The sequence below is a fragment of the Brassica napus genome, chromosome C3, assembly GCF_020379485.1.
Source record: "Brassica napus cultivar Da-Ae chromosome C3, Da-Ae, whole genome shotgun sequence".
NCBI classification, from domain to species: Eukaryota; Viridiplantae; Streptophyta; class Magnoliopsida; order Brassicales; family Brassicaceae; genus Brassica; species Brassica napus.
The window spans coordinates 1,674,876-1,698,762 of NC_063446.1; the positions used below are offsets into that span (position 1 = coordinate 1,674,876).

Sequence of the window (23,887 nt, forward strand, 5' to 3'; positions counted from 1 at the left end):
CTAATACAGTTAGACATCCGTTGTATATAATGTTTTTTCTTTTGTAATAATATGTAATTGGTCTCGTAATATTAAATATACTAGGTTAAGACCCGCACCTTGCGCGGGATCAACATTATATATATAAATTATTTTATGTATTAAATATTTTTACATATTATAAAATAATAAATATATATTAAATAATTAAAAGTCAGTAACTATTAAAAATATAATTAAATTGGTGTGAACATATAAATCAATTGTATTAATCCAAAGAAAATTTTATTTGATAGGATATGTTATTAAATTTAAATGATACTAACATAGATAATATATTTTAGTATATTTTTAATATTAATGTCTATTAAATGATGATTTCTACTCATATAGTTTTTTGATCATTTGTATCTTTTATAGAAAAAAATTTAAATTACTGATAACAAAATTTTCATTGTGGGATTAATAGTTTTAGTAATTTATAATTTAAAAAAAAAATAAGTTGTCAATGATCGTTCAAAACTTTTATCAAAAAAATGGTTCAAAGTAAATTTTGAAACTAAAATATTATATTTTATATGGTTTATAGTTTAATTTAAAATGATATATATATTAATCTTATTAATTAATTAAATTAGACTTTTTACTTATATAATTTTTGTAATCATTTGTATTTTGTCATAACAAAAATTTTAAACCATGGATCATAAAATTTGAATGTGAGACTTTTAACAGTTTTAGTAATTTATAGCCGTTTGTAAAAATTCAAAATATAACATATACATAAAAATCTAAATTTTTATTATATGGTTATTGTGGTTGTTTAATTTATTTAATAGCTTAAAATTAAACAAATATGATAGAAGATACACTATTTTTTATCAAATCTTTATTATTCAAAATTATTAATTGCCATATATACTTTAACCACATTAGGCAATTCCGTAAATTTTATTTAAGGAAATAATAAAGTACATTAATGATGAATTTATTGTTAGTTTAATAAAAAGCTTATTATATAATTAGATGGACCAACATATTTCTCTAATGATTCTAAAAATCATTCTAGTGATGACATGTGGCTACAAAAAGAAGTTGTAATGCTTCTCAAATAATATATAGGGGATTTGCTTATGTGGTGTTACAAAAAAAAAATTCCTTAATTATGTGGTTGGTAGAAACAGGAAATTCGTATATCTGACAAAGTCATAGCTTTGATCCAAATCACCGAAGCCATAGGCTGAAAAGTAGCCACCAAATCAAAAAAATTAAAAGAAATTAGTAATGTATTACTTGAAAGTTCTCGATTAATTAAAAATCAACACCCCCACAAAGGTAGCCTTTTTACCTTTTAAGTTTCTTGGGCAAAAAAACTGATTCAATCCTTACTACACACCACAAGACTGAAGCAAAGGCAAAATATGTACCGATCCGCAAGCTGGAGCCGTGTTACTGAGGATTACTCAGTACCTTGGTCTGCGCCAAAGGGATTATGGAAAGGCCTAGACGAAGACGAGCCGACTACATACGATCCTATGAGCCAGGAAGTGACAAAGAAAGAGAAGTCACGTGCTAAATTTGCTGAAAACGCTGTTCACATAATCCCCTTTGTCCTTCTCGCTTGTGCTCTCATCCTTTGGTTTTTCTCTAATCCAAGTATGTACGTATACACTAATATTCATGATCTTAACTAAACTATATAAGCTATATACTGGTTTAATTCTAAATATATGAAAACATTCTATTTTATGTTTTATATGTTCTAGTCGCTGATTCAGTAATCATACATGGACCTTTAACAACAATGATTTTTTGGAGGGTTAAATTGATTATTATATAGATGTGGATGTTGGGGTAAAAGAGGAATCCATTGCGGCTAGGATCAAAGGATTAACCATTGAAGGAGACATTGACAATGACAGCGACGGAACACAGACCGGATTCTTAGGCACCGCCACAGAAGTGGAAGGTTCATATAAGTCGAAGCTAAAACGCGACGTTAATAAGCGTCATCGGAGGATACAAACTTCAAGGAAAGTGGTGAAAGGATTTCATTAGTATTTTTTTGGGGTAAAAAGGAGTTCCCTACATTAGTTAACAACTTATATCGATTTTTATTTCCTATTTTCCCGCATTTTGATTGAGATGTGTTACTTTGGTTACGTTTTGCTTTATATTTTCTCAAATAATATCCACCAGAACTACATTAATGAAAAAGTCTAATGATAAAGAGCTATTCCGTTGGTATTATTTCCTACTTATTTTCTTTTTAACAAACGACTATAGACTATAATTATAGAAAGTCTCAACAACAACAAAAAATCTCTACAAAATATTTCTGAACCTACCAAGTTTGCAAAACAGAAACGGCTGTCGAGGTCTTCTAGGATATAAAAGATGCTTCTAAACACATGTGCCAGATCTAGAGCTTCTCTCCCCTTCACTCTTCACCATTCAAACGTTGTCGTTTTGATTAACGTCTTAACTTATCTCCCACGGATCAACCCAGAAATAGAACACCATTGCCAATTATTTAAATCTAAACGTTGATCACAGTTGTCTTCTGTAAATTAAAGTAATATAAATGTGTTTTTTTTTAAAAAAAATAAGTAATATAAATGTTGTAGTATACTTTATTGATGCATCTTTAAATTTTTTAACGATTTCGTATCTTTCACCATACTCCGCTGCCGACTTGCCCTTAAAATATTGATCGACAATATTATAGATGTTCATGTCACAAAAATTAACCGTAACTATAATATATGTTTTTGCATTTTTCATATCAAAAATTTACAGCAGGAAAACTATTAAATATTAGACTTCTCATTTTATTTTCCCTTTTATAAATTCCCCTTTGAGTTTCCTTCAATTTTAATTTTATTCGTAAGATGAAATCTCTATAGTTGCTCTTAACTTTTCTTCCCTGTTATTAGATATCAGAAGCTAACTCGACTGCATATATAATGAAATTAATTGTTACCACGTTATATGAATTTTATCTTCAGTAAACATGGTTGATTGTAGCCTGATTTTCTTTTACCTTTTCTTTTAAAAATCATAAGCACTTTTAACATTTAACATTACATTAAATTTATTCAAAAGCCTTTTTGTTCTTATAGGTGGCATAAATTCATGAATAATTAAGTACACAATGTATTCTAAATTTTGGAATAGATGGACCAATGTCCTTTACTCTTCCATGAATTTATCTTTTCCCATGTGTTTAACACAATTCCTATATCAAGTTCCATCTTATGAACTTTCATCATCAGATGAACCCTTACGTGAACTTCTACCGAATATACCTTTACCCTTGGATTTCTCTTTGTCTTTACCTCTGGATTTACTTTTTCTACTCTTGGATTTACCTTCACCTTCATGTTTACCTCTTCCATTGGATTTACCTTTACCTTTGGATTTTTTTCCACCTTTAGATTTGCCTCGGTCATTGGATTTCTTTCATTTCGAAAAGAGATAGGAAGGATGGCGGAGCTGGTGGAGCTGCCGGAGCTGGCGGCGCTGCTGGAGCTGGCGGAGCTGCTGGAGCTGGTGCAGCTGGCGCAGCTGGGGCAGCTGGCGCAGCTGGCGGAGCTGCTGGAGCTGGCGGAGCTGCTGGAGTTGCCGGAGCTTCCGGAGCTGCTGGAGCTGCCGGAGCTTCCGGAGCTGCCGGAGCTTCCGGAGCTGCTGGAGCTGCCGGAGCTTCCGGTGCTGCCGGTGCTGCCGGCGGAGATCCAGTCGGGGGAGCTCCTGCAGGAGGTGGATTGTTCTCCGGCTTGACTCCCATCCTATGCCTACATCACACAAACAAGTGTGTACATACGTATACGTTAAAAACAACTTCGTGTCATACTCTTATTTATTACTTTGACAACTTATATATGGGAGAGTTATGGGGATTTGGACCCTAGCACGTATGTGAATAATATATAAGCATTAATTTCGAGTGCAGAAATATCATTTGTTTAGTTTTACTTAAGGAGCCAAATGATGAGACCCACGGCCGTCACTCCGAAGAGGGCAAAAGTGCCCAGCCCAGTTGCTAGGAGAGTCGTGGCTATAGTGGCGGGTACGAGAATGGGACTGAATATGATGAAAAGCGGCGTGGATACGGCTAACACCACGGCCGAACCGGCGAGTGTTATACCGACGAAGCCTAAAAAGACTACGGAGGCAACGGAAGCAATAACCACCTTGATGAACTCTAACAAAGGGATGAGAAAAGAAAACATTCTTCCCTCTCTTTGTGAATGAGTCTGAGCTGTTTCTTTTTGAATTTCTTCGCTAATACTTTCTAATGGTTGGCTTAGTGATGGGAAGAGAGAGTGATTTTAAGGAGTTGTGTAGTCTACGACGACGTGCACGGTACACCTGCATGCAAAACGACTGGACTATATATTCTACATCACGTCACATAAATAATCTTCTTCTTTTGTCATGTTTTTGGCACCTTTTTTTCTTTCTTGAGTTCTATACTCATGTGGTTTTGTCTGGTTACGGATGCATTGGTAGGAAGAAAAACCAGTTATTGTTTTAGTTTAAACCATTCTCCATAGTTTTATCACTAGATTAGCTTCTTGTGTTTCCACCGTTGATTCTTTGTGGGGGTTGTTTCTTCTTTCAGGTGAAACTTCAGAAACATAATACAGATGTGCTAGGGCTCAGATATACAAAAACGGTCTTCAATGTGCTTCAAGGATTCCGTAAACTGAAGGAGTATGTTTCCCTGCACTCCTTTCATATCTTTCCTTCACTCTACCATCTAGAAAACAGATGTAGTTCTTGAAAATTTGGGGTTTTAGTAGTTTCAGTGGAAACTTATAAGATTGTTGGACCATGATCCATCATCGAAGTTGGGCTCGGATAATTGGGTTCGGAAACAAGTGAGTGGGCAGAGATAAAGAGTTAGACGTCGAGCTTGATGATAAGCCTCGTGTTCGATTTCGAACTGAGTCAAGGAAATCCTAAAGAATCGGCAACTACGTGGATATCGGAACGAATGCAAGGATAAAAAGAGAGGAAGACGAAGGAAGAGGACATGGACACCCAGATACATCGACTTGACATCAAGCTCTTTCAAACACATCGACTTCTCTTATTTCTTGGTTCTCACCAATTAGATTTTGATTATTGTTGACACTTTTTGATCATGTAAACTGATTATCATTAATAATAGTTCATTTTTGTCAACTCAAATATGTTTACATGGTTGTTATTCTAACGAGTTTTGCCCTAAAGTCCTTTTTATCTAGTCTAATACAAACAAACGCCCTAGATTGTACTTAGAGCACGATTATCGCATTGGTTTCTTAAAAAAGTTTTTTTGTTTATATGTTTTTTTTTTGGTCTGAAAAAAATTAAATTAAAAGCAAACCAATTACGGGTCGCCAAGTATCGGTGGAGCCCGCAAACAGTGCAAAAACTCCTCCTAAGATCGATTTTTATTTAGTAGTTTTGGCGACCGAATTTTAACTTTTTTGCGGGATCCACACCTAAAAAACTCCCTAAGGACCCCGCGTTGATGATGGTCTTAGAGCATGTTTATCCCTAAAAAATCTATTAAAAAGCAAACCAATCGCGGGCCGCCACGAATCAGTGGGGCCTGCGAACAGTGTAAGAAACTCACTAAAATCGGTTCTTAATTAGTAGTCTTTGTAGCCGATCCTTAAGGGTTCTGTGGAAATCCACGCACTAAGAACCTCACTAAAGACCCCGGATAAACATGCTCTTAGGATCCACAGATATTCAAAGGACTTTATAGAGGAGCAACATCCTCTTTTTCTTTGAATTCTTCATCTCAGAAGAAGCGATCTTAGAGTAAAGAAATAGCTAGGAAGTTCTATCGGCAATCACTCCAACTCTGATGTTTCCTCTACTTTTATGTTAATGTATGTTCACTAGATTTGGATCAGTGTCTGTGTGTGTTTAGAGTTTAGACCAACATTGGGCTAAAATAAATGTTCTGCCAAAGAGACTTATGCAAGAAACTTCCGTATCACTATAATCATGGGTTTTTGGGAACAAGAAATCCAAATGTACTAGTCTGAAACTGTGGGTTAAATAGTTGTTACAATTAAAGGCCCAGAGAGAGAGAGAGAGCTTGCCATTATTAACCCTTTTATTCTTATAGGTGGCATAAAATTCATGAATAATACATAACGTATTCTAAATATTGGAATAGATGGACCAATATGTGTTTATCTTTACATGTGTTTATCTTTGCATGAATTTATCTTTACCCATGCATTCACCACAATTATTATATGAACTTCCATTTATGAACTTTCATCATCAGATGAACCCTTACGTGAACCTTTACCCTTTTTCTTATCTTTATCTTTACCTCTTGATTTACCTTTTCTACCCTTGGATTTACCTTCACCTTCATGTTTACCTCTTCCATGTTCAGATTTACCTTTTTTACCTTTTTTACCTTTAGATTCGCCTCGGCCTTCGGATTTCTTTCCAACTCCTGGTATATGAATTAACCTTTCTAGCATCTTGCTCTTAATAAAGTTTGGCATTTCCAACAGAGATAGGAAGGATGGCTGAGCTGCCGGAGCCGAGGCAGCTCCTTCCTTGCCAGGATGCCTACATCACACAAACAAGTGTGTTAGACATTAATTGAAAAGCAACTTCGTATCATATACTCTTATCTATTAAGGGCATGAATAACCAGTGGCGGACGCAAGTGACGAGGAATGGGGTCACGTGCCCCCAACTAGTTTTTATTTTCCTTCAGTAATTACTTTTAATTTAAGAAATTTTTTATAATCCTACAATGAAATGTAATGAAATAAAATGTTGTGCCCCCATCTAAATATGATTCTGCATCCGCCACTGTGAATAACCCCGGCCTCTTAGCCGGGGTTCTTAACTCATGATTTGATATTTTTTTGTTTTTGTTTTTTTTTTTACACTTTTCGGCTAAGAAACGGTTATTATATCTTTTATTTAAGAGACGGTTCTTAGCTTTTTTTTGTTAAAATGTAAGAAAAGTTAAGAAACTGAATTTAATGATGGTCTAAGTTGACTATTTTTCAGAAAAACGGAAAAAGGTTGTGATGGGAAAGATACCTAATAATTAAGTTAAATTATCGTACAAAAGTAATACGGTGAGGTGTAATTAATTTGTGTAACTAATTAAGGACAAATGAGAAGGTAGCATGTAAATAACGTTAAGAAACAGGGGAATGAAAGAAATTGCTTTTAAAACAAAAAAACAAAAAGGTTAGTATATTATATATATGGGAGATTTATGGGGATTTCGGAACAAGTACGTATTTAAATAATATATAAGCATCAATCTCGAGTGCATAGATTCAAATATAATTTGTTTAATTTTACTTGATGAGCCGCATGAGGAGACCCATGCCCGTCACTCCGAGGGTGGTACCAGCGCCGAGCCCAGTTGCTAGGAGGGTCGTGGCTATAGTGGCGGGTACGAGAATCGGACTGAATATGATGAAAAGCGGCGTGGATACGGCTAATGCCACGGCTGAACAAGCGAGTGTTACACCGCCGAAGCCTAAAAAGACCACGGAGGCAACGGAAGCCATAACCACCTTGATAACCTCTATCACTGGGAAGAGAAAAGAAAACATTCTTCCCTCTCTCTGTAACTGAGTCTGAGCTGTTTCGTTTTGAATTTCTTCCTTCATATTTTCTTATGGTTTGGTGATGGGAAGAGAGAAGGCTTTTATGGAGTTGTGTGGTTTACGACGTGCACGGTACACCTGCATGCCCCATGTAAAACGACTGGACTATATAACCTACGTTACGTCACATCACATAATGGCTTCTTCTACTTCTTTTTGTCATGTTTTTGGGACCTTTTCTTTCTTGTAAAATCTTAACTGTTTTTTTTTGTTCCGCATATGTAATGCCAATGCGTGAAGAAAGATTTTTCTTATTAGCCATATGCAATTACTGAATTAAATGACTAAGTTGATTACTTTATAAACAGATTGTTGGTAGAGCCGATGAAATCATTCTATTTACCTTAGAATTACTGTGATTAGAGGTCGCTCACAATGGTAACTTGTTCGACGATGTAATAACATTTACTTCCTAATTTATGAACTTACAATTTTTAAAGAAATTTAATGGAAATATTATCTATATTGACCTTGTGTTTGACCTAAAAGCCTAGTGATATTCCGTGTTTTTAACGGTTTTAAACTCGTTTTGGAGCAATTAAATGGTCGGTTTTAATTAATGTTTTGGTCTATTTGATGTGTTTTGGTGTTCTTAAGTGTAATATGCAGGTTACTAGATAGCTTGAAAGAAAAGAACGCATTCGGGATTTATTCAGAAGCAAGATGGACCGAACAATGGACCGAATGAAGTATTGATCGCACAGAGCACGAGATCGACCGATCCGGGATACCTGAATCGACCGATCCCAGGCTTTCATACACGAGATCGACCGATCCGAGCCATGTGGATCGACCGATCTCAGGCGCTACGGGCTCCACACGCACAAACGAGCTTTTCACTCCTTTTTACCCACTCCCCTCAATAATTCAGACGAGAACTCGACCTTGGAGACTCAGAAAAGACCAGGGGCGACCAAGGAGGAGATTTACAAGTTCTAGAGAGAAGATTTGAGTGTTTTGTACTTGTTTTGGTGTGATTTGTGAAGATTTGTAAAGGAGTTCATCTCAAAACCATTTGGAGAAGATCTTCTGAACCTTTACTCTGTTTTAATACAATCTTATCATGTTTTCTTCATCAAAATCGTTTTGTTCTTGCTTAGTTATGTGTGAGTAGTCATCTAGTTGGGTTTAGGGGTTCTCATAGGGGATTTCTTGATGTTTTGATCCATAAAACGTGTGTAGACTAAGGGATTACGTTTTGGTTCTTCATCTAATGGATTTCTTACTGCTTGAACTGAATTGATCACTTAGTTCATGATTTAGATTGTTTGATGCACCGAAAGTGATTGTTTGAACTTCCGAAAATACTTTAGATGAGCAAAGTGTCCTTAACCCTCGGAAGTTGATGTTATTGCGCTTTGTGAACATATTGAACCTGTTCTTAATGCTTGTTTAGAAATTGAAACTCAGCGGAAGTTAGTGTGGAGATTTCTATAACATAGAGAATTAGCGCTACGGAAGTAGGTTAATTCTAATATCGTGTTTGAGTTCTAGACGGTTCTTAATATATCCCTGTGTCTTCCATTAATTGTATCTTGATTAAAAAGAAATCCCTGAGAATTCCCAATGCCCAACGTTTGTTTTAAAATAGTTTTCAAATCGTTTAAATCATCTTTTTACATGCTTGTTTATGCTTTGTGACACTAGAGAAAATTAAATAAAAACCATCAAAAATATATTTTGATTCGCTGTAGCTATTAACTTGTCTGCAACTCTACGTGTGATCATCGGTCCCTGTGGATTCGATCCCGTATTACTACTGCGTACTTTACTGTGCACTTGCAGTTAGATAATCGGGTTAAAACTCGAGACATCAAGTTTTTGGCGCCGTTGCCGGGGACCATTTGGTCACCCTAGAGTTAATGATCAGTTTAAGACTATAGCATTTTCTTTATTTTGTCTAATGTTTCTGTCTTTCTCTTTCTGTTTGTGTTTTCAGGTGAATGAGCGGATTTCATACTAGAAGCAAAGGATCATCGAATTTAATACCTTTGGAGTTAGAGCTCGGCCGCCTAGAGAGACAAGTGAAAAAGAAAAGACTTGAGTCCGCTGAAGAGGTTGAAATGGCTGAACACCAAGAAGACCAATTTCAGGACAACCCGCAAAATCCAATTCCTGTAGATGAACGAGAAGGCAACAATGCTGGTGATAATCAGCAGGCTGGTGTAGCTGCAAGACAACAGGCTGGAGACTATGGCATGCCTAGGATGACGCTTGCACATTATGATACACCAGATGCATTCTATGCCGATCGTTCTGGGATTCGCCCACCTCCCATTGAGAGAAGAGACTTTGAGATCAAGACTGGTCTCATTAATTTGGTGGAGAAAAATCCGTTTCATGGAAACCCGTCTGAGGACCCGATGTATCACTTGGAGCATTTTGAGCGAGTCTGTGACACCAGCAGACATAATGGAGTTCCTCAAGGCGCTTTGAAATGCAGGTTGTTCCCGTTTTCCTTAGCTGATAAAGCTATCAGATGGTTAAAGTCCATCCCTCCAGGATCTCTTACTACATGGGAAGAGACAAGAGCTGCTTTTCTACAGCATTTCTTCACCAAGTCAAGGTCCACATATCTGAGAAGCAGAATTGGAAGCTTTCAGCAACTTGATTCAGAAAGCTTTCATGAGGCTTGGGAGCGTTTCAAGGAGTACACACAGGACTGCCCTCACCATGGCTACACTGATGTGAGTTTGCTGAACATTTTCTATAATGGAGTTCATGAAGAGAGTCAAGATGCCATGGACACAGCAAGTAATGGTGATTTCATGACCAAGACTGTTGAAGAAGCTTACACCTTGTTGAACAACCTGTCATCCAGCAAAGCAAACCGCAAGTCAAGGTTTGATACCAGCCAGAAGGGTGTTGGTTATGAATCCAAGAAGATAGATGAGTTGAATGCCAAGATTGAGATGCTTCTCAAGAGAGATCAGAAATCTGTGAAATTTGTGGAGGAGCAAGGCTATCGTTCCTCACAAGAAGCTGTTGGTGATGATTCAAGTGATATGCAGGCTGATGTGAACTACATTGGTGGTCAAGGAAACTACAACAGAGGCTACAATCAGAACCTTGGGTGGAATCAAAATCAGCAAAATAATCTGTCTTACCGGAGCAACAATGTGGAGAATCCACAACATCAGTCCTACCCTCAGGCAGGAAACAGGCAGAACCAGAATCAGAACCAGAGTGTGTTCAACCAAGGATTTCAGAACAGAAATCAATATCAGGGGAACAACTCGGGCAACTCAGGATTTCAGCAAAGGCAGCAGTACAACAACTATCAGAATCAAGGAAATGCCTCTTCGTCACAGCCTTCTCAGGATAACGAAATTAAGAAGATGCTGCAAATGGTGCTAGAAGGTCAGAAGAATAGCACTGCAGAGATAAACACCAAGGTGGATAACATGTATGGAGAGCTTAATGGGAAGTTCGAAGCTTTGAACACCCATTTGAAAGTTTTGGAAAAGCAAGTTGCTCAAACCGCCTCCAGCAGCAGAACAGCACCTGGATTTCTACCAGGGAAGTCAGAGACGAATCCCAAGGAGTTTGTGAATGCTATAACACTTAGGAGTGGAAAAACGATTGAGGAATCGAAAGAGAAAGAGATCGACCGATCTCAAGAACAGATCGACCGATCCAAGGGGAAGGAGATCGACCGATCCGGTCCATCTGGATCGACCGATCCCGTGTCGACAAAGCCAAATTCCTCTGAACCTGAAGAGGTGTATGTGGCGCCTCCTGCTTATGTTCCTAAGGCTCCATACCCATCCAGACCAAGGCAGAAGATCAAAGAACGTGAGTACGAGAAGCTAAAGAACCTTGTTGGGGAGTTACATGTGAGATTGCCATTTGTTGAAGCGGTGAAGATGGTACCTTCTCTTAAAAGGTACATGAAGGAGATTCTTACCGATAAGATGAGCCTAGAGCGGGGTGTGTTGATGCTCAATGAGGAGTGTAGCGCAGTTCTACAAAATGTCATGCCTAAAAAGCGTGAAGATCCCGGAGCATTTGTTCTACCATGCCGCATTGGATCACTTACTTTTGAGAAGAGTCTCTGCGATCTGGGTTCAGGAGTGAGCCTAATGCCTTTCTCTGTCTCTGAGAGGCTAGGCATGACGAACTACAAACCTACAAGGATCTCCTTGGTCCTTGCTGACCGATCAGTGCGAAGACCAGTCGGTGTACTAGAAAACATCCCTGTTGGTGTTGGAAAGGGATATGTGCTTACCGATTTTGTAGTTCTGGAGCTGGAAGAGGAACCTAAAGATCCTCTCATTTTGGGCAGACCGTTTTTAGCTACTGCTGGAGCCATGATTGATGTACAGAATGGGCATATAGACTTACGTCTAGGAGACATGGCGATGAGATACAATGTGGAGAAGGTGCTGAAAAATCCGACTATTGATGGACAGACTTTCTGGGTTGATACATTGACTGAACTGGTGGAGGAAATGGATGAAGAGTTGCACACTGATGATCCTCTACAAGTCGCATTGACCCAAAAGGAGAGTGAGTTCGGGTTCATGAACCAAGAAGTGGTTGGATTTTCTGAGATTTTGGATTCAGCCTCACCGATTGAGAAGCATGTCGCCTATGTCAGCCTTGAAGACTCAGGCACCGATAAAACCGTCAAACCGTCATCCTCCCAACCAGATTGGAGTGAGGAGAATGCTCCAAAGGTGGAACTTAAAGCCCTCCCAGCTGGGCTGAGGTATGCATTCTTGGGACCGAATTCCACATATCCTGTTATTATTTGTGCTAACCTGAATAATGTGGAGACCGCTTTGCTTCTTTCAAAATTGCGAAAGTATAGAAAAGCATTGGGGTACTCTTTGGATGACATTACAGGTATTTCTCCAGATCTTTGCATGCACAAGATTCACTTGGAGGATGAGTCAAAGACGTCCATAGAGCACCAGCGAAGACTGAATCCCAAACTGATGGAAGTTGTGAAAAAGGAGATTCTAAAGCTGTTGAGTGCAGGGGTGATCTACCCAATTTCAGACAGCACTTGGGTGAGCCCGGTTCATGTGGTTCCTAAGAAGGGTGGCATCACTGTCATCACAAATGAGAAAGATGAGCTGATTCCTACCAGAACAGTCACAGGGCATAGGATGTGCATTGACTACAGGAAGCTAAACTCAACCACAAGGAAGGACCACTTCCCACTTCCTTTCATTGACCAGATGCTGGAAAGACTAGCCAACCACCCCTACTACTGTTTTCTCGATGGCTACTCCGGGTTCTTTCAGATACCCATTCATCCAGACGACCAAGAGAAGACAACATTCACCTGCCCATACGGTACTTTTGCCTACAGGAGAATGCCTTTCGGATTGTGCAATGCTCCTGCCACTTTCCAGAGATGTATGATGTCGATCTTTACTGATCTTATTGAGGACATTATGGAGGTTTTTATGGACGATTTCTCAGTCTACGGTTCTTCATTTAGCGACTGCCTTGCTAATCTGTGCAAGGTGCTGGAAAGATGTGAGGAGAAGAACTTGGTGTTAAATTGGGAGAAGTGTCATTTCATGGTGAAAGATGGCATTGTTTTGGGTCACAGGATATCAGAGCAGGGTATCGAGGTTGACAAAGCAAAGATTGAAGTTATGACCAGCCTACAGCCTCCCAGGACAGTGAGGGATATTCGGAGTTTTCTGGGACATGCCGGTTTCTACAGGAGGTTTATCAAAGACTTCTCTATGATAGCGAGGCCACTCACCCGTCTGCTGTGCAAAGAAGCGAAGTTTGTTTTTGATGCTGACTGCCTCGCTGCGTTTCAGATTCTCAAGAAGTCTCTAGTCAGTGCTCCCATTGTGCAGCCACCAGATTGGGACTTGCCATTTGAAATAATGTGTGACGCAAGTGATTACGCGATTGGAGCTGTTTTGGGGCAGAGAAAAGACAAGAAACTCCATGTGATCTATTATGCCAGCCGAACGCTTGATGATGCTCAAATCAAGTATGCTACCACTGAGAAGGAGTTGCTGGCAGTAGTTTATGCTTTCGAGAAGTTCAGGTCCTATTTGGTGGGCTCGAAAGTAATTGTGCACACAGATCATGCAGCCTTGAAGTACCTGATGACGAAAAAAGATGCTAAACCGAGACTCTTAAGGTGGATCTTACTGCTACAGGAGTTTGATATTGAGATCAGAGACAAGAGAGGAGCAGAAAATGGAGTGGCAGATCATCTTTCCCGAATGAGAGTGGAAGCTGAAACACCACTGGATGATACATTACCCGAGGAGAATGTCTATGTGATCACCTTGCTGGAGGATGAGTATTTGGATCAGGCTGATTGCTGTGTCATGAGACAAATTCAGGATGATCTCCCATGGTTTGCAGACTTTGCAAACTACCTATGTGCTGGAATTGAACCACCGAACCTGAAGGGGTATGAGAGGAAGAAGTTCATGAGAGATGTGAACCACTACTACTGGGATGATCCCTTCCTCTACAAGAGATGCTCAGATGGTTTATTCAGGAGATGTGTTCTGGAGAATGAGATGCAAGGGATTCTTTTCCACTGCCACAGCTCAGAATACGCAGGCCATTTTGCAACATTCAAGACGGTTTCTAAGGTCCTGCAGGCTGGTTACTGGTGGCCTACACTTTTCAGAGACGCCCATGAGTTTGTCTCAAAGTGTGATGCATGTCAGCGGAAGGGTAACATCAGTAAGAGAAATGAGATGCCCCAAAATTTCATCCTTGAAGTTGAAGTTTTTGATGTATGGGGAATTGATTTTATGGGCCCTTTCCCATCTTCTTATGGAAATGAGTACATCTTGGTTGCGGTTGATTATGTCTCCAAGTGGGTGGAAGCAGTAGCCAGCAAGACAAATGACTCTAGTGTTGTCAAGAAAATGTTCAAGACAGTCATTTTTCCAAGATTCGGGATCCCGAGAGTGGTTATTAGTGATGGAGGCTCTCACTTCATCAACAAGACGTTCGATAAACTGCTGAAGAAACATGGAGTAAAGCATAAGGTAGCTACACCTTATCATCCTCAGACAAGTGGGCAGGTTGAAATATCGAACCGAGAAATCAAGGGAATTTTGGAGAAGGCTGTAGGCAAAACAAGGAAAGACTGGGCTGTGAAGCTTGATGACGCCTTATGGGCGTATAGAACCGCCTACAAGACTCCCTTGGGCACCACTCCTTTTAATCTGGTCTATGGAAAGTCTTGTCACCTACCTGTGGAATTGGAGTACAGTGGTTTTTGGGCAACGAAGTTGATGAACTTCGACATTAAAACCGCAGCAGAAAGGAGGATGGTTCAGTTGAACGAGCTGGACGAGATTCGGTTGAACGCCTATGAGAACACCAAAATCTACAAGGAAAGAACTAAGGTGTGGCATGACAGAAAGATAATCCCGAGAGACTTCGCTGCTGGAGACAAAGTCCTTCTGTTCAACTCTAGACTCAAGCTATTTCCTGGAAAGCTTAAGTCTCGTTGGTCCGGACCTTTCACAGAGGTTAGACCTTATGGAGCTGTTGTCTTGGAAGACAATGGGAGGAAATTCACCGTCAATGGGCAGAGGCTAAAACCTTACTTCACAGATGCAAAACCCGAAGAAGGAACCAACATTCCTTTATCGGAACCCGATCTCGCCTAAGGACAACAAAATAGTCAGGCTCGCGACTTTAAACAAGCGCTGACTGGGAGGCAACCCACATGGTTTGATTTTCTTTCTCTTTTGTGATTATATTTTCTTGTGTGAATTGATTTTTGGTTGTGTTTTTAGATGATTTTTAGGCATGTATCACGATCAGGCATAGATCGATCGATCCACGACACTAAGATCGGTCGATCCAAGGCACGGATCGGTCGATCCGGGACACTAAGAGCGGTCGATCCAAGTCAAAGATCGGTCGATCCATAATTATGGGATCGGTCGATCCAAGGTAAGCCATGTCCGGTTTGATTTCACTCAAATTAAACCGGAAAACACCCATACAAACACCCACATCTCGAAAATGTCGATCAAAATTGATGAAATTTCATCTTCCTCTCCTCTCAAACTCTCTCAAACCTCTCAAGAACACCCAAAAATCGATTTTCATCATTTCTCAACCGATTTTTGTAATTCTTGGTGCTAAACTCATTAGTTTTTCAAGCTCTATCCGTTTCTACCATCAGTTTTCATCAAGGCACAGGTATGACTTCCTAAATTTGGAATCTAAAATCGCCCTAGGGTTGGATGTAGGGGAATCTCCAAATTCTAAATGGAATAGCATCTAGGATGGTTTATTTGTGATGATTATACTCATGGGTTACCTTGATTGCCAATTTGTGGGTTGATTTGCGATTAAAAAAAAAAAAAAAAAATTTATTTTGGAGTTTAATTGAAAAACAAAAATGGGAATGGAGTGTGATATGTTATCTTGAGTTTTGAGAAGAGATGTGTGCTAAATTTTTACATGTTTAGGGGATTGATCAAAATTGATTTTATAAGAGTATTTTTCTATTTGTCTCTTACTTGGGTTTTGATGAATCAAGTTTGCAGATAATGCCTAAGAGACAGAAGAACCAGGGTGAGCGTGAGAGTTCCTCGGTACAGGCTGCTAGGCTCAGCACAAAGGGCAGGTTCCGAAAGACGGATAGGTCTCATCCTGCGAATCGAGAGATAACACAGCAGTGGGATGTACATGATGACGATTTCTATGAGCAGATGAGGGGAGTGGAAATATGTCCGTCGCGTTTCGCTCACAGAGACACTACAGATGCATTGGGGATAACTGAGGATATTGAAGCCTTGTTCGAGAAGATTGGCCTGGGGTACATCTTCGATCTCCACTGTGATTGCTATGCTGATTTGACCAGGCAGTTCCTCGCATCAGCCCGCCTCTACCATCCTGACGAGGACAACCCGGTAGCTGATAAGGCGATGTTCTCCTTCATTGTGAACAGGCAGTTCCACTCCATGACCATCTTTCAGCTGTGCGACATCTTTGGGTTCGGAAAAGGACGTCAATCTTGTGTTCCTGACTTCCCGGAACACAATGATTTCTGGACATTCATCGCTTCAGGAAACTTCATCTCTCGAGAGGCCAAGCAAGCTAGAATTCGTAGCCCTGTTCTGCGATATGCTGTGAGAGTGATCAGCAGTGTTGTCTATGGGAAGACAGAACCCGCTGCAGTGACTAAAGATGAGCTAGCTCTTCTGTTCATTGGGGCTGGACACCTATGGCCTCAAGGCGCGGACATTACCTATGTTAGCGGGAAGGACATAAACATAGGAGCTGTGATCGCGGAGAAGCTTGCGTACTTCAAAGTTTCAGATACAAAGAGATGTGGGTTTGGAGCGGTTATCACACAGATCTTAAGGCATTGTGGGGTGTTTCTTCCACCTGTTGACAGAGTGGTGGATAAGAAGGGGATGTATCAGAACTTTTTCGACATGAGAGCACTCATTAGCAGCCACTACCTCACCGGCCCTTGGCGAGGAAGCATCGACAAGTCCGCCCCTCATATCTACCAGTTCCAGAACCAACAAGGGAGAGAGCAATTCATCAAGCTACCCGATACCGCCATCACCGAGCTGACTGATCCAGGTGCTATCATATTTCTACCACCGCCTGCATCTCTCTGCACCAGACCCGCGACACTGAAGAAGAAAGGAGTCGCATCATCATCGACACACCAGCAGACACCACATGATGATATAGAGGAGGAACCTGAAGATGAGGAAGGTCTTTTCCCCACGGATTTCACTCCGTATATGCTGCCACCAGCACCTCCCGCTACTGCATCCGCTGCTGAGATCAACGCTTGGTCGATCAAGAGCCATCAAACCAACAACTCCATACTGCTGAAGATGTGGAAGGGAATCTGCAACATTAAGAAGGGATGCGCATCACAGCCAGCTGTTTCTGGAGATAGCGATGACGACTCAGGCGCTCACGACACCGCTGCTGGACCTGAGGCAGCGGAGGACTCTGATGATGATGGAGCCTTGGAGAGGCGCTCCAAGAGGCGTACTGACCGCAACGCCTGATCGGTAATCTCTCTAGGAATTATTTTCACACCGAGACGGTGTGAAGTAAGTCTGGGGGAGGATGCTACTTATGTACCATATTGCTTTTATTTCTTTTATTTTCTTAGTTTATCGGATTTGATTGTGTTTTAAAAAAAAAAAAAAAAAAAAAAACTCTCTACGTATTTTTCTCAGACCCTGTGATGATTATTAGACTATTTCCTTGTGTGTTGTGCATTACATTTCATATTGACCATTTTTCAGGACTGTTAGCGCAGACAAACCGAGGAACCACTTGACCAAGCAACCTCTCCTTAAATCTTTTATCAAGTCTCGGTGAATTGTAATCGACTCAACTATTTTTGACCATTAATGAATTTAATTTCTTTTGACCAGGAATCAACATCAGGAAACGGTATACCATATACACATTCAGGATTTTCTTTACCACATTCTACCACTTTTTAATAATCCTGAATGGCCAGACTCATCAATAGTTTGGTACCACACCTACATCTTACCCTTTTATTTCTTCTCCATGCATTCTTACACACTGATCATATGTGCATACATGTGCAAAAACAATGGAGAGATTAGGGTAGACATGGTTCATCCGACTGCTTAGGTAGGATCGGAACATTTAGGTGGTTAGACACGGACCTGTGTGTCTAGAGGTGTAAATAGAAAAATTGGGTGTTGTAAGTGTGTGATTGCATCGCAGTGTATATATTCGATTTCAGTTTGTATAAGTTTTCGTTCAAAAAAAAAAAAAAAAAAAAAAAAAAAAAAAAAAGGATATGAATCGATTGATTACCACAAAACATTTGCAAGTAATCGGTCGATTCTAAAAAAAAAAAAATAAAAAAAAAATAAATAAAAAAAATAAATAAAAAAAAAAAAAAAAAGTTCATGTTTATATCTCATTCAGTAGATTTGATTTAGACATTTTATTTTTATTTTGTGTACTAGAGATGATGCATTGTTTAAATTTGGGGTTAGAGTTTGAGATTTGTTGGGTTTTGATCATTTGAGACTTGAGCAGTTCGAAAACATGGTTATCAATATACTCGGTCTCTCCAGCGATTTTGCATAATGTTTTGCATTTTTTTTTTTTTTTTTTTTTGATATCGCTGATACCCACAAACACTTGAGCCTCACCTAATTAAACACTAAAACAGCCTCCCATACACCGAGCCCGTTATACCTGATGGAGATATCTTTGGTGGAAAGGTCACGCCCTTTTTAATGAATGTAAAGAGTTGATTACTTGAAACTGAGACTTGCAGGTCTGAAATATGGAAAAGTTTGCGCGGTCTTGGTGGGGATTTGGAATGAATGCCTTGACAGTCTCTGATTTAAGTGGTTAGCGAAATCACAAGGTAAGGTCTACTGAGGGTTAGTGAGCTCCCAAATTTTAATCCTCTTTACTTGAGGACAAGCAAAGATTCAAGTCTGGGGGAGTTGATATTCCGTGTTTTTAACGGTTTTAAACTCGTTTTGGAGCAATTAAATGGTCGGTTTTAATTAATGTTTTGGTCTATTTGATGCGTTTTGGTGTTCTTAAGTGTAATATGCAGGTTACTAGATAGCTTGAAAGAAAAGAACGCATTCGGGATTTATTCAGAAGCAAGATGGACCGAACAATGGACCGAATGAAGTATTGATCGCACAGAGCACGAGATCGACCGATCCGGGATACCTGGATCGACCGATCCCAGGCTTTCATACACGAGATCGACCGATCCGAGCCATGTGGATCGACCGATCTCAGGCGCTACGGGCTCCACACGCACAAACGAGCTTTTCACTCCTTTTTACCCACTCCCCTCAATAATTCAGACGAGAACTCGACCTTGGAGACTCAGAAAAGACCAGGGGCGACCAAGGAGGAGATTTACAAGTTCTAGAGAGAAGATTTGAGTGTTTTGTACTTGTTTTGGTGTGATTTGTGAAGATTTGTAAAGGAGTTCATCTCAAAACCATTTGGAGAAGATCTTCTGAACCTTTACTCTGTTTTAATACAATCTTATCATGTTTTCTTCATCAAAATCGTTTTGTTCTTGCTTAGTTATGTGTGAGTAGTCATCTAGTTGGGTTTAGGGGTTCTCATAGGGGATTTCTTGATGTTTTGATCCATAAAACGTGTGTAGACTAAGGGATTACGTTTTGGTTCTTCATCTAATGGATTTCTTACTGCTTGAACTGAATTGATCACTTAGTTCATGATATTAGATTGTTTGATGCACCGAAAGTGATTGTTTGAACTTCCGAAAATACTTTAAATGAGCAAAGTGTCCTTAACCCTCGGAAGTTGATGTTATTGCGCTTTGTGAACATATTGAACCTGTTCTTAATGCTTGTTTAGAAATTGAAACTCAGCGAAAGTTAGTGTGGAGATTTCTATAACATAGAGAATTAGCGCTACGGAAGTAGGTTAATTCTAATATCGTGTTTGAGTTCTAGACGGTTCTTAATATATCCCTGTGTCTTCCATTAATTGTATCTTGATTAAAAAGAAATCCCTGAGAATTCCCAATGCCCAACGTTTGTTTTAAAATAGTTTTCAAATCGTTTAAATAATCTTTTTACATGCTTGTTTATGCTTTGTGACACTAGAGAAAATTAAATAAAAACCATCAAAAATATATTTTGATTCGCTGTAGCTATTAACTTGTCTGCAACTCTACGTGTGATCATCGGTCCATGTGGATTCGATCCCGTATTACTACTGCGTACTTTACTGTGCACTTGCAGTTAGATAATCGGGTTAAAACTCGAGACATCACCTAGCAGGAATCGTAAAATGAAATTTTAGAGTGATAGGAGAGATAAATGACTCGAGCAATTCTGATTGTTTTAAACAATTATCGTGTGAGATGTGAGTGTGTGGGACGATGACGAAGGTCTTGAGAGGGAGAGTATAGGAACCGAACTAACCGATTGATTTAGATAGGCACCCTCGTATTTTCCTGATTTCAGATGGCCTATATATATATCATCGCCTAAAAATTTAGCTTAATACAGTTTATCATAGTAATTCAAAGAAATATTATTAGCATAGAGAAAACGTCTCTGAACGAAGGTGTATATTTTTTTTTGGGTGTATGTTGGTCTAGTCCTATGTCTAAGCTGACCAAAATGGCTTTGGGATTGTTTCGAGGTTCGGAAAAGAATGTGAGCTCAAGTTTGCATGCGTTATTCCCTTATTATTCGAGTTTTTGAATAACTCAACAATACAATTTTCAGCTAATTTAGGAGTAAATGTGTTCTATCAATGTTCAGCTAATTTTGAATGAGCGCAAAGTTATTGTCGTTTTCCCCAATTTAAAATTCATTAAACGGCATGTTTCTCGGTTTATCCGCTACACACTATTACTACAACTCAAGAGAATCAGAAGAATCTCAATCAAGCATCATGTTAGGCTGAATCTCAATCAGTAATTTGGTCTCTGTTTGATTCCCTAAACTTCCTTTTTATCATTTTGGGAGGTTGTTTAGATTACCTCTGCTTCTTGTAGCTACTTTAGGTCCATTGATCAATGATATTCGCATACTTTTCAAAAAAAAAAAGAGTCGGAAGAAACTATACGTTAGAAACAAGCATGCTTGCTTAATTGCTTTATTCGAATGACTCAGTAATACAACTTGCTAACACTCATCTATGGTAATCTCAATGATATCACTTCATTCTTTTAGAATATACACCACAATCGAGTACATGTATTGTAATTTCCTAACACGATATACATCAAGAGAACAGACATCCGCATATAATCAGTACGTAGTACTTAATTAAAGAGATAATGGATAAACTTTGGTTTTATTTAAGCAACCCCAAAATAACTAAGTATCATCAAGTTCCTCCATATATCATCCCATAGTACGAAAGGGCCTACTCATCCTTTTTTTCTTTTTCCTTTTTTTTATCCTCCTTTTCTCCCCCTTCCGTAGTTGGATTTTTCGGGGTCAAAAATGGAATTTTTGGCGGGTTCTTCCCCGTTATTTTCCTGCACACAGTTAAATATTAAAAATATTACGTTCAGAAACTAATATGTAGCAGGCAACTCTCGGTGAAGCTGTTCCATCAACTATTACAGTCTTTGAGACCGTACCGATGTATATATCATATATGTACTCACTTCAACATATGACCAAATAAGCTCAGAAACTCTGGTCACGAACGAAGCTTCCATCACTACTACCACGAGGGTCTAATGTTGGCTATGGACTATTTAATCAATATTGGTTTTATTAGGTACTTAAACTGGCACATGATAGAATGGTACGTGCAGCTAGGAAACTACGCACGTTGAAACTCGTTGATGTAAAATATATTTATAGCCACATGAAGATGGTAATACTTTATGCATATACTTAATGCCTCACTTAACTACAAATAAACCAAAATTTGAGTGACTTCAATAAAGTTTTTGTTTAATTTACTTGAAGAGCCACATGAAGATGGTAATAGCCATGGCACCAATGGAGCCGGAGGCCGTGAAACCCGTAGCTAGCAAAGCGGTGGCTATAGTTGCTGGCACGAGAATCGGACTGAAAATGACAAAAAGCGGCGTGGTTACGGCTAATCCCACGGCTGAGCCGCCAAGGGTTATACCTGCGAGTACCAAGAGAGCTAGTGCAGCCCCACCGGTGATAGCCGCCTGAATAATCTCAAACATCTTTTGATAACCGGCGGAGATAATTGTGATTGAATGGTTGTGGCTTGTTGGTGGGAAGAAAAGGGGATTTTATGAAGAACTTTGTGGAAGTCTACGTGAACGGTACGGTACACATTCATGCTTACATGCAAAACGAAGTGAGTACTAATGGAAACGCGTTACGTCACGCCACATTTATTATACGGTTTAATCTGTTTGTGTGTTATATGATCACGTTTATTTGACCTTTTCCTTGTTTTCTTTTATTGCCTATACAATAAATATACTAATTCACAGTGGCTTAATGTTCGAATGATATATTTTATAGTTGGAAGACTAGAATTGGAATCTTGTCGAACGAAAAAAAAACATAAGCACTTACATATAAGTCCCGATCGATATTAGTATGAATTTGGTATTCAATCCCAAGATCTTCCATTAATTAGATAGGGCTTGTAAAGTAGTCCGCAACTATTTCCTTTTTACAGCAAAAAAGAATATTACAACAGAACTATAACCTCTTATAATAAGTACTAAATTCTTATCCCTAAACATATTCGACTATTAAAGAGATGTTTGATAGTTTTAATTTGAAAAAAAAAATATTATGCCAGTTAGTCGATTAATTTGAAAAAGAATGTATATAGTTCTTTGATCAGCTAAGACACCCGTGGGTGTCGTCTCAGGGGTGTCTGCCTCTTGCAAAACAACAACTTTAATGGCCCGTAGGAGAACGAGCAAGCTTGTTTGATCAGCTAAGATGTTGTATTAAATGGGCCACAGCCTAATTGACTTGTAACTTCTAATGGTTCCTTGAGGCCTTTAGATTTATTAGTGTATATAGTTGATTTAGATGGTTTAATATGGTTAAGTAGTTGGTTTAGTAGTTGACTTGATTCACAATTGTATTTAAGCTAACTCTTCTTCCTCGTTTACACTAATGAAGACACTTTACACAATCTCTTTCTCTCAAGCTTGATCATTCTGAGAGAACCTGAAAAGATTGTCTCATTTGATAGCTTGGTAAAAAACAAGAACTCAAATGATAAAGTGGATACGTTTTAAAAAAAGGTTGATATCTTGGCTAACCAAAATACTGCTCTAAAGTGTTAGAAATTGAAGAACATAGTGAAGAACAAGAGAGAGTGAGATGTTTAATCTAGAAAGTAGAGAGAGATAGAGTAAATAAGGAGAATCTTATTTGCTTGATTAATTTGCTTATGGGAACATCCCATATATATAAGGGTTACAAGTATGACAAATGGTAGATGAGATATGATAAACTAATAATCCATTGTCTTGAGACTTTAATCCACCATACATGCTTGTCCCTTGTAGTGGCATCTCCATTGTCTTGAGACCTTAACCCACCATGCATGCTTGTCCCTTGTAGTGGCATCTCCATTGTCTTGAGACCTTAACCAACCATGCATGCTTGTCCCTTGTAGTGGTATCTCCATTGTCTTGAGACCTTAACCAACCATCTTGTTTCTTATTGCTTCATCTTCACACTCCCCCTCAAGCTTGACCATAGAGACTGGTCAAACTTGGAAACCATGAAGCATTCCCTCATTAAAACCTTTAGCTTGGAAAAACCTCATGGGATAAAAAC

General features: G+C 39.1%; 4 protein-coding genes and 1 non-coding gene across 5 annotated transcripts; 1 reads left to right on the plus strand and 4 right to left on the minus strand.

Moving 5' to 3' along the window:
- Positions 1–1,124: 1,124 nt before the first annotated feature.
- Positions 1,125–2,785, plus strand: LOC106405657. The gene is made up of 2 exons (XM_013846180.3): positions 1,125–1,635; positions 1,820–2,785. The coding sequence occupies exons 1-2, from the start codon at positions 1,401–1,403 to the stop codon at positions 2,035–2,037; spliced, it is 453 nt and encodes a 150-aa protein (XP_013701634.1). The 5' UTR covers positions 1,125–1,400; the 3' UTR covers positions 2,038–2,785.
- Positions 2,786–3,011: 226 nt separating this feature from the next.
- On the minus strand, positions 3,012–4,292 carry LOC106404260 (oleosin-B6-like). The gene is made up of 2 exons (XM_013844990.3): positions 3,955–4,292; positions 3,012–3,773 (listed from the first exon to the last, which is right to left on the minus strand). Exons 1-2 carry the CDS (start codon positions 4,209–4,211, stop codon positions 3,428–3,430), a joined length of 603 nt encoding a protein of 200 aa, XP_013700444.1. The 5' UTR covers positions 4,212–4,292; the 3' UTR covers positions 3,012–3,427.
- A 1,775-nt stretch (positions 4,293–6,067) lies between these two features.
- Positions 6,068–7,663, minus strand: LOC106404259 (oleosin-B6). Its single transcript, XM_013844989.3, has 2 exons — positions 7,327–7,663; positions 6,068–6,570 (listed from the first exon to the last, which is right to left on the minus strand). Exons 1-2 carry the CDS (start codon positions 7,638–7,640, stop codon positions 6,255–6,257), a joined length of 630 nt encoding a protein of 209 aa, XP_013700443.1. The 5' UTR covers positions 7,641–7,663; the 3' UTR covers positions 6,068–6,254.
- Positions 7,664–10,210: 2,547 nt separating this feature from the next.
- LOC125584767 lies at positions 10,211–10,317 on the minus strand. The gene has a single exon (XR_007321676.1). It is a non-coding gene; the product is annotated as a small nucleolar RNA R71 (small nucleolar RNA).
- Positions 10,318–21,203: 10,886 nt separating this feature from the next.
- Positions 21,204–22,351, minus strand: LOC111198553 (oleosin Ara h 11.0101). The gene is made up of 2 exons (XM_022697830.2): positions 22,061–22,351; positions 21,204–21,624 (listed from the first exon to the last, which is right to left on the minus strand). The coding sequence occupies exons 1-2, from the start codon at positions 22,294–22,296 to the stop codon at positions 21,510–21,512; spliced, it is 351 nt and encodes a 116-aa protein (XP_022553551.1). The 5' UTR covers positions 22,297–22,351; the 3' UTR covers positions 21,204–21,509.
- Positions 22,352–23,887: the final 1,536 nt, after the last annotated feature.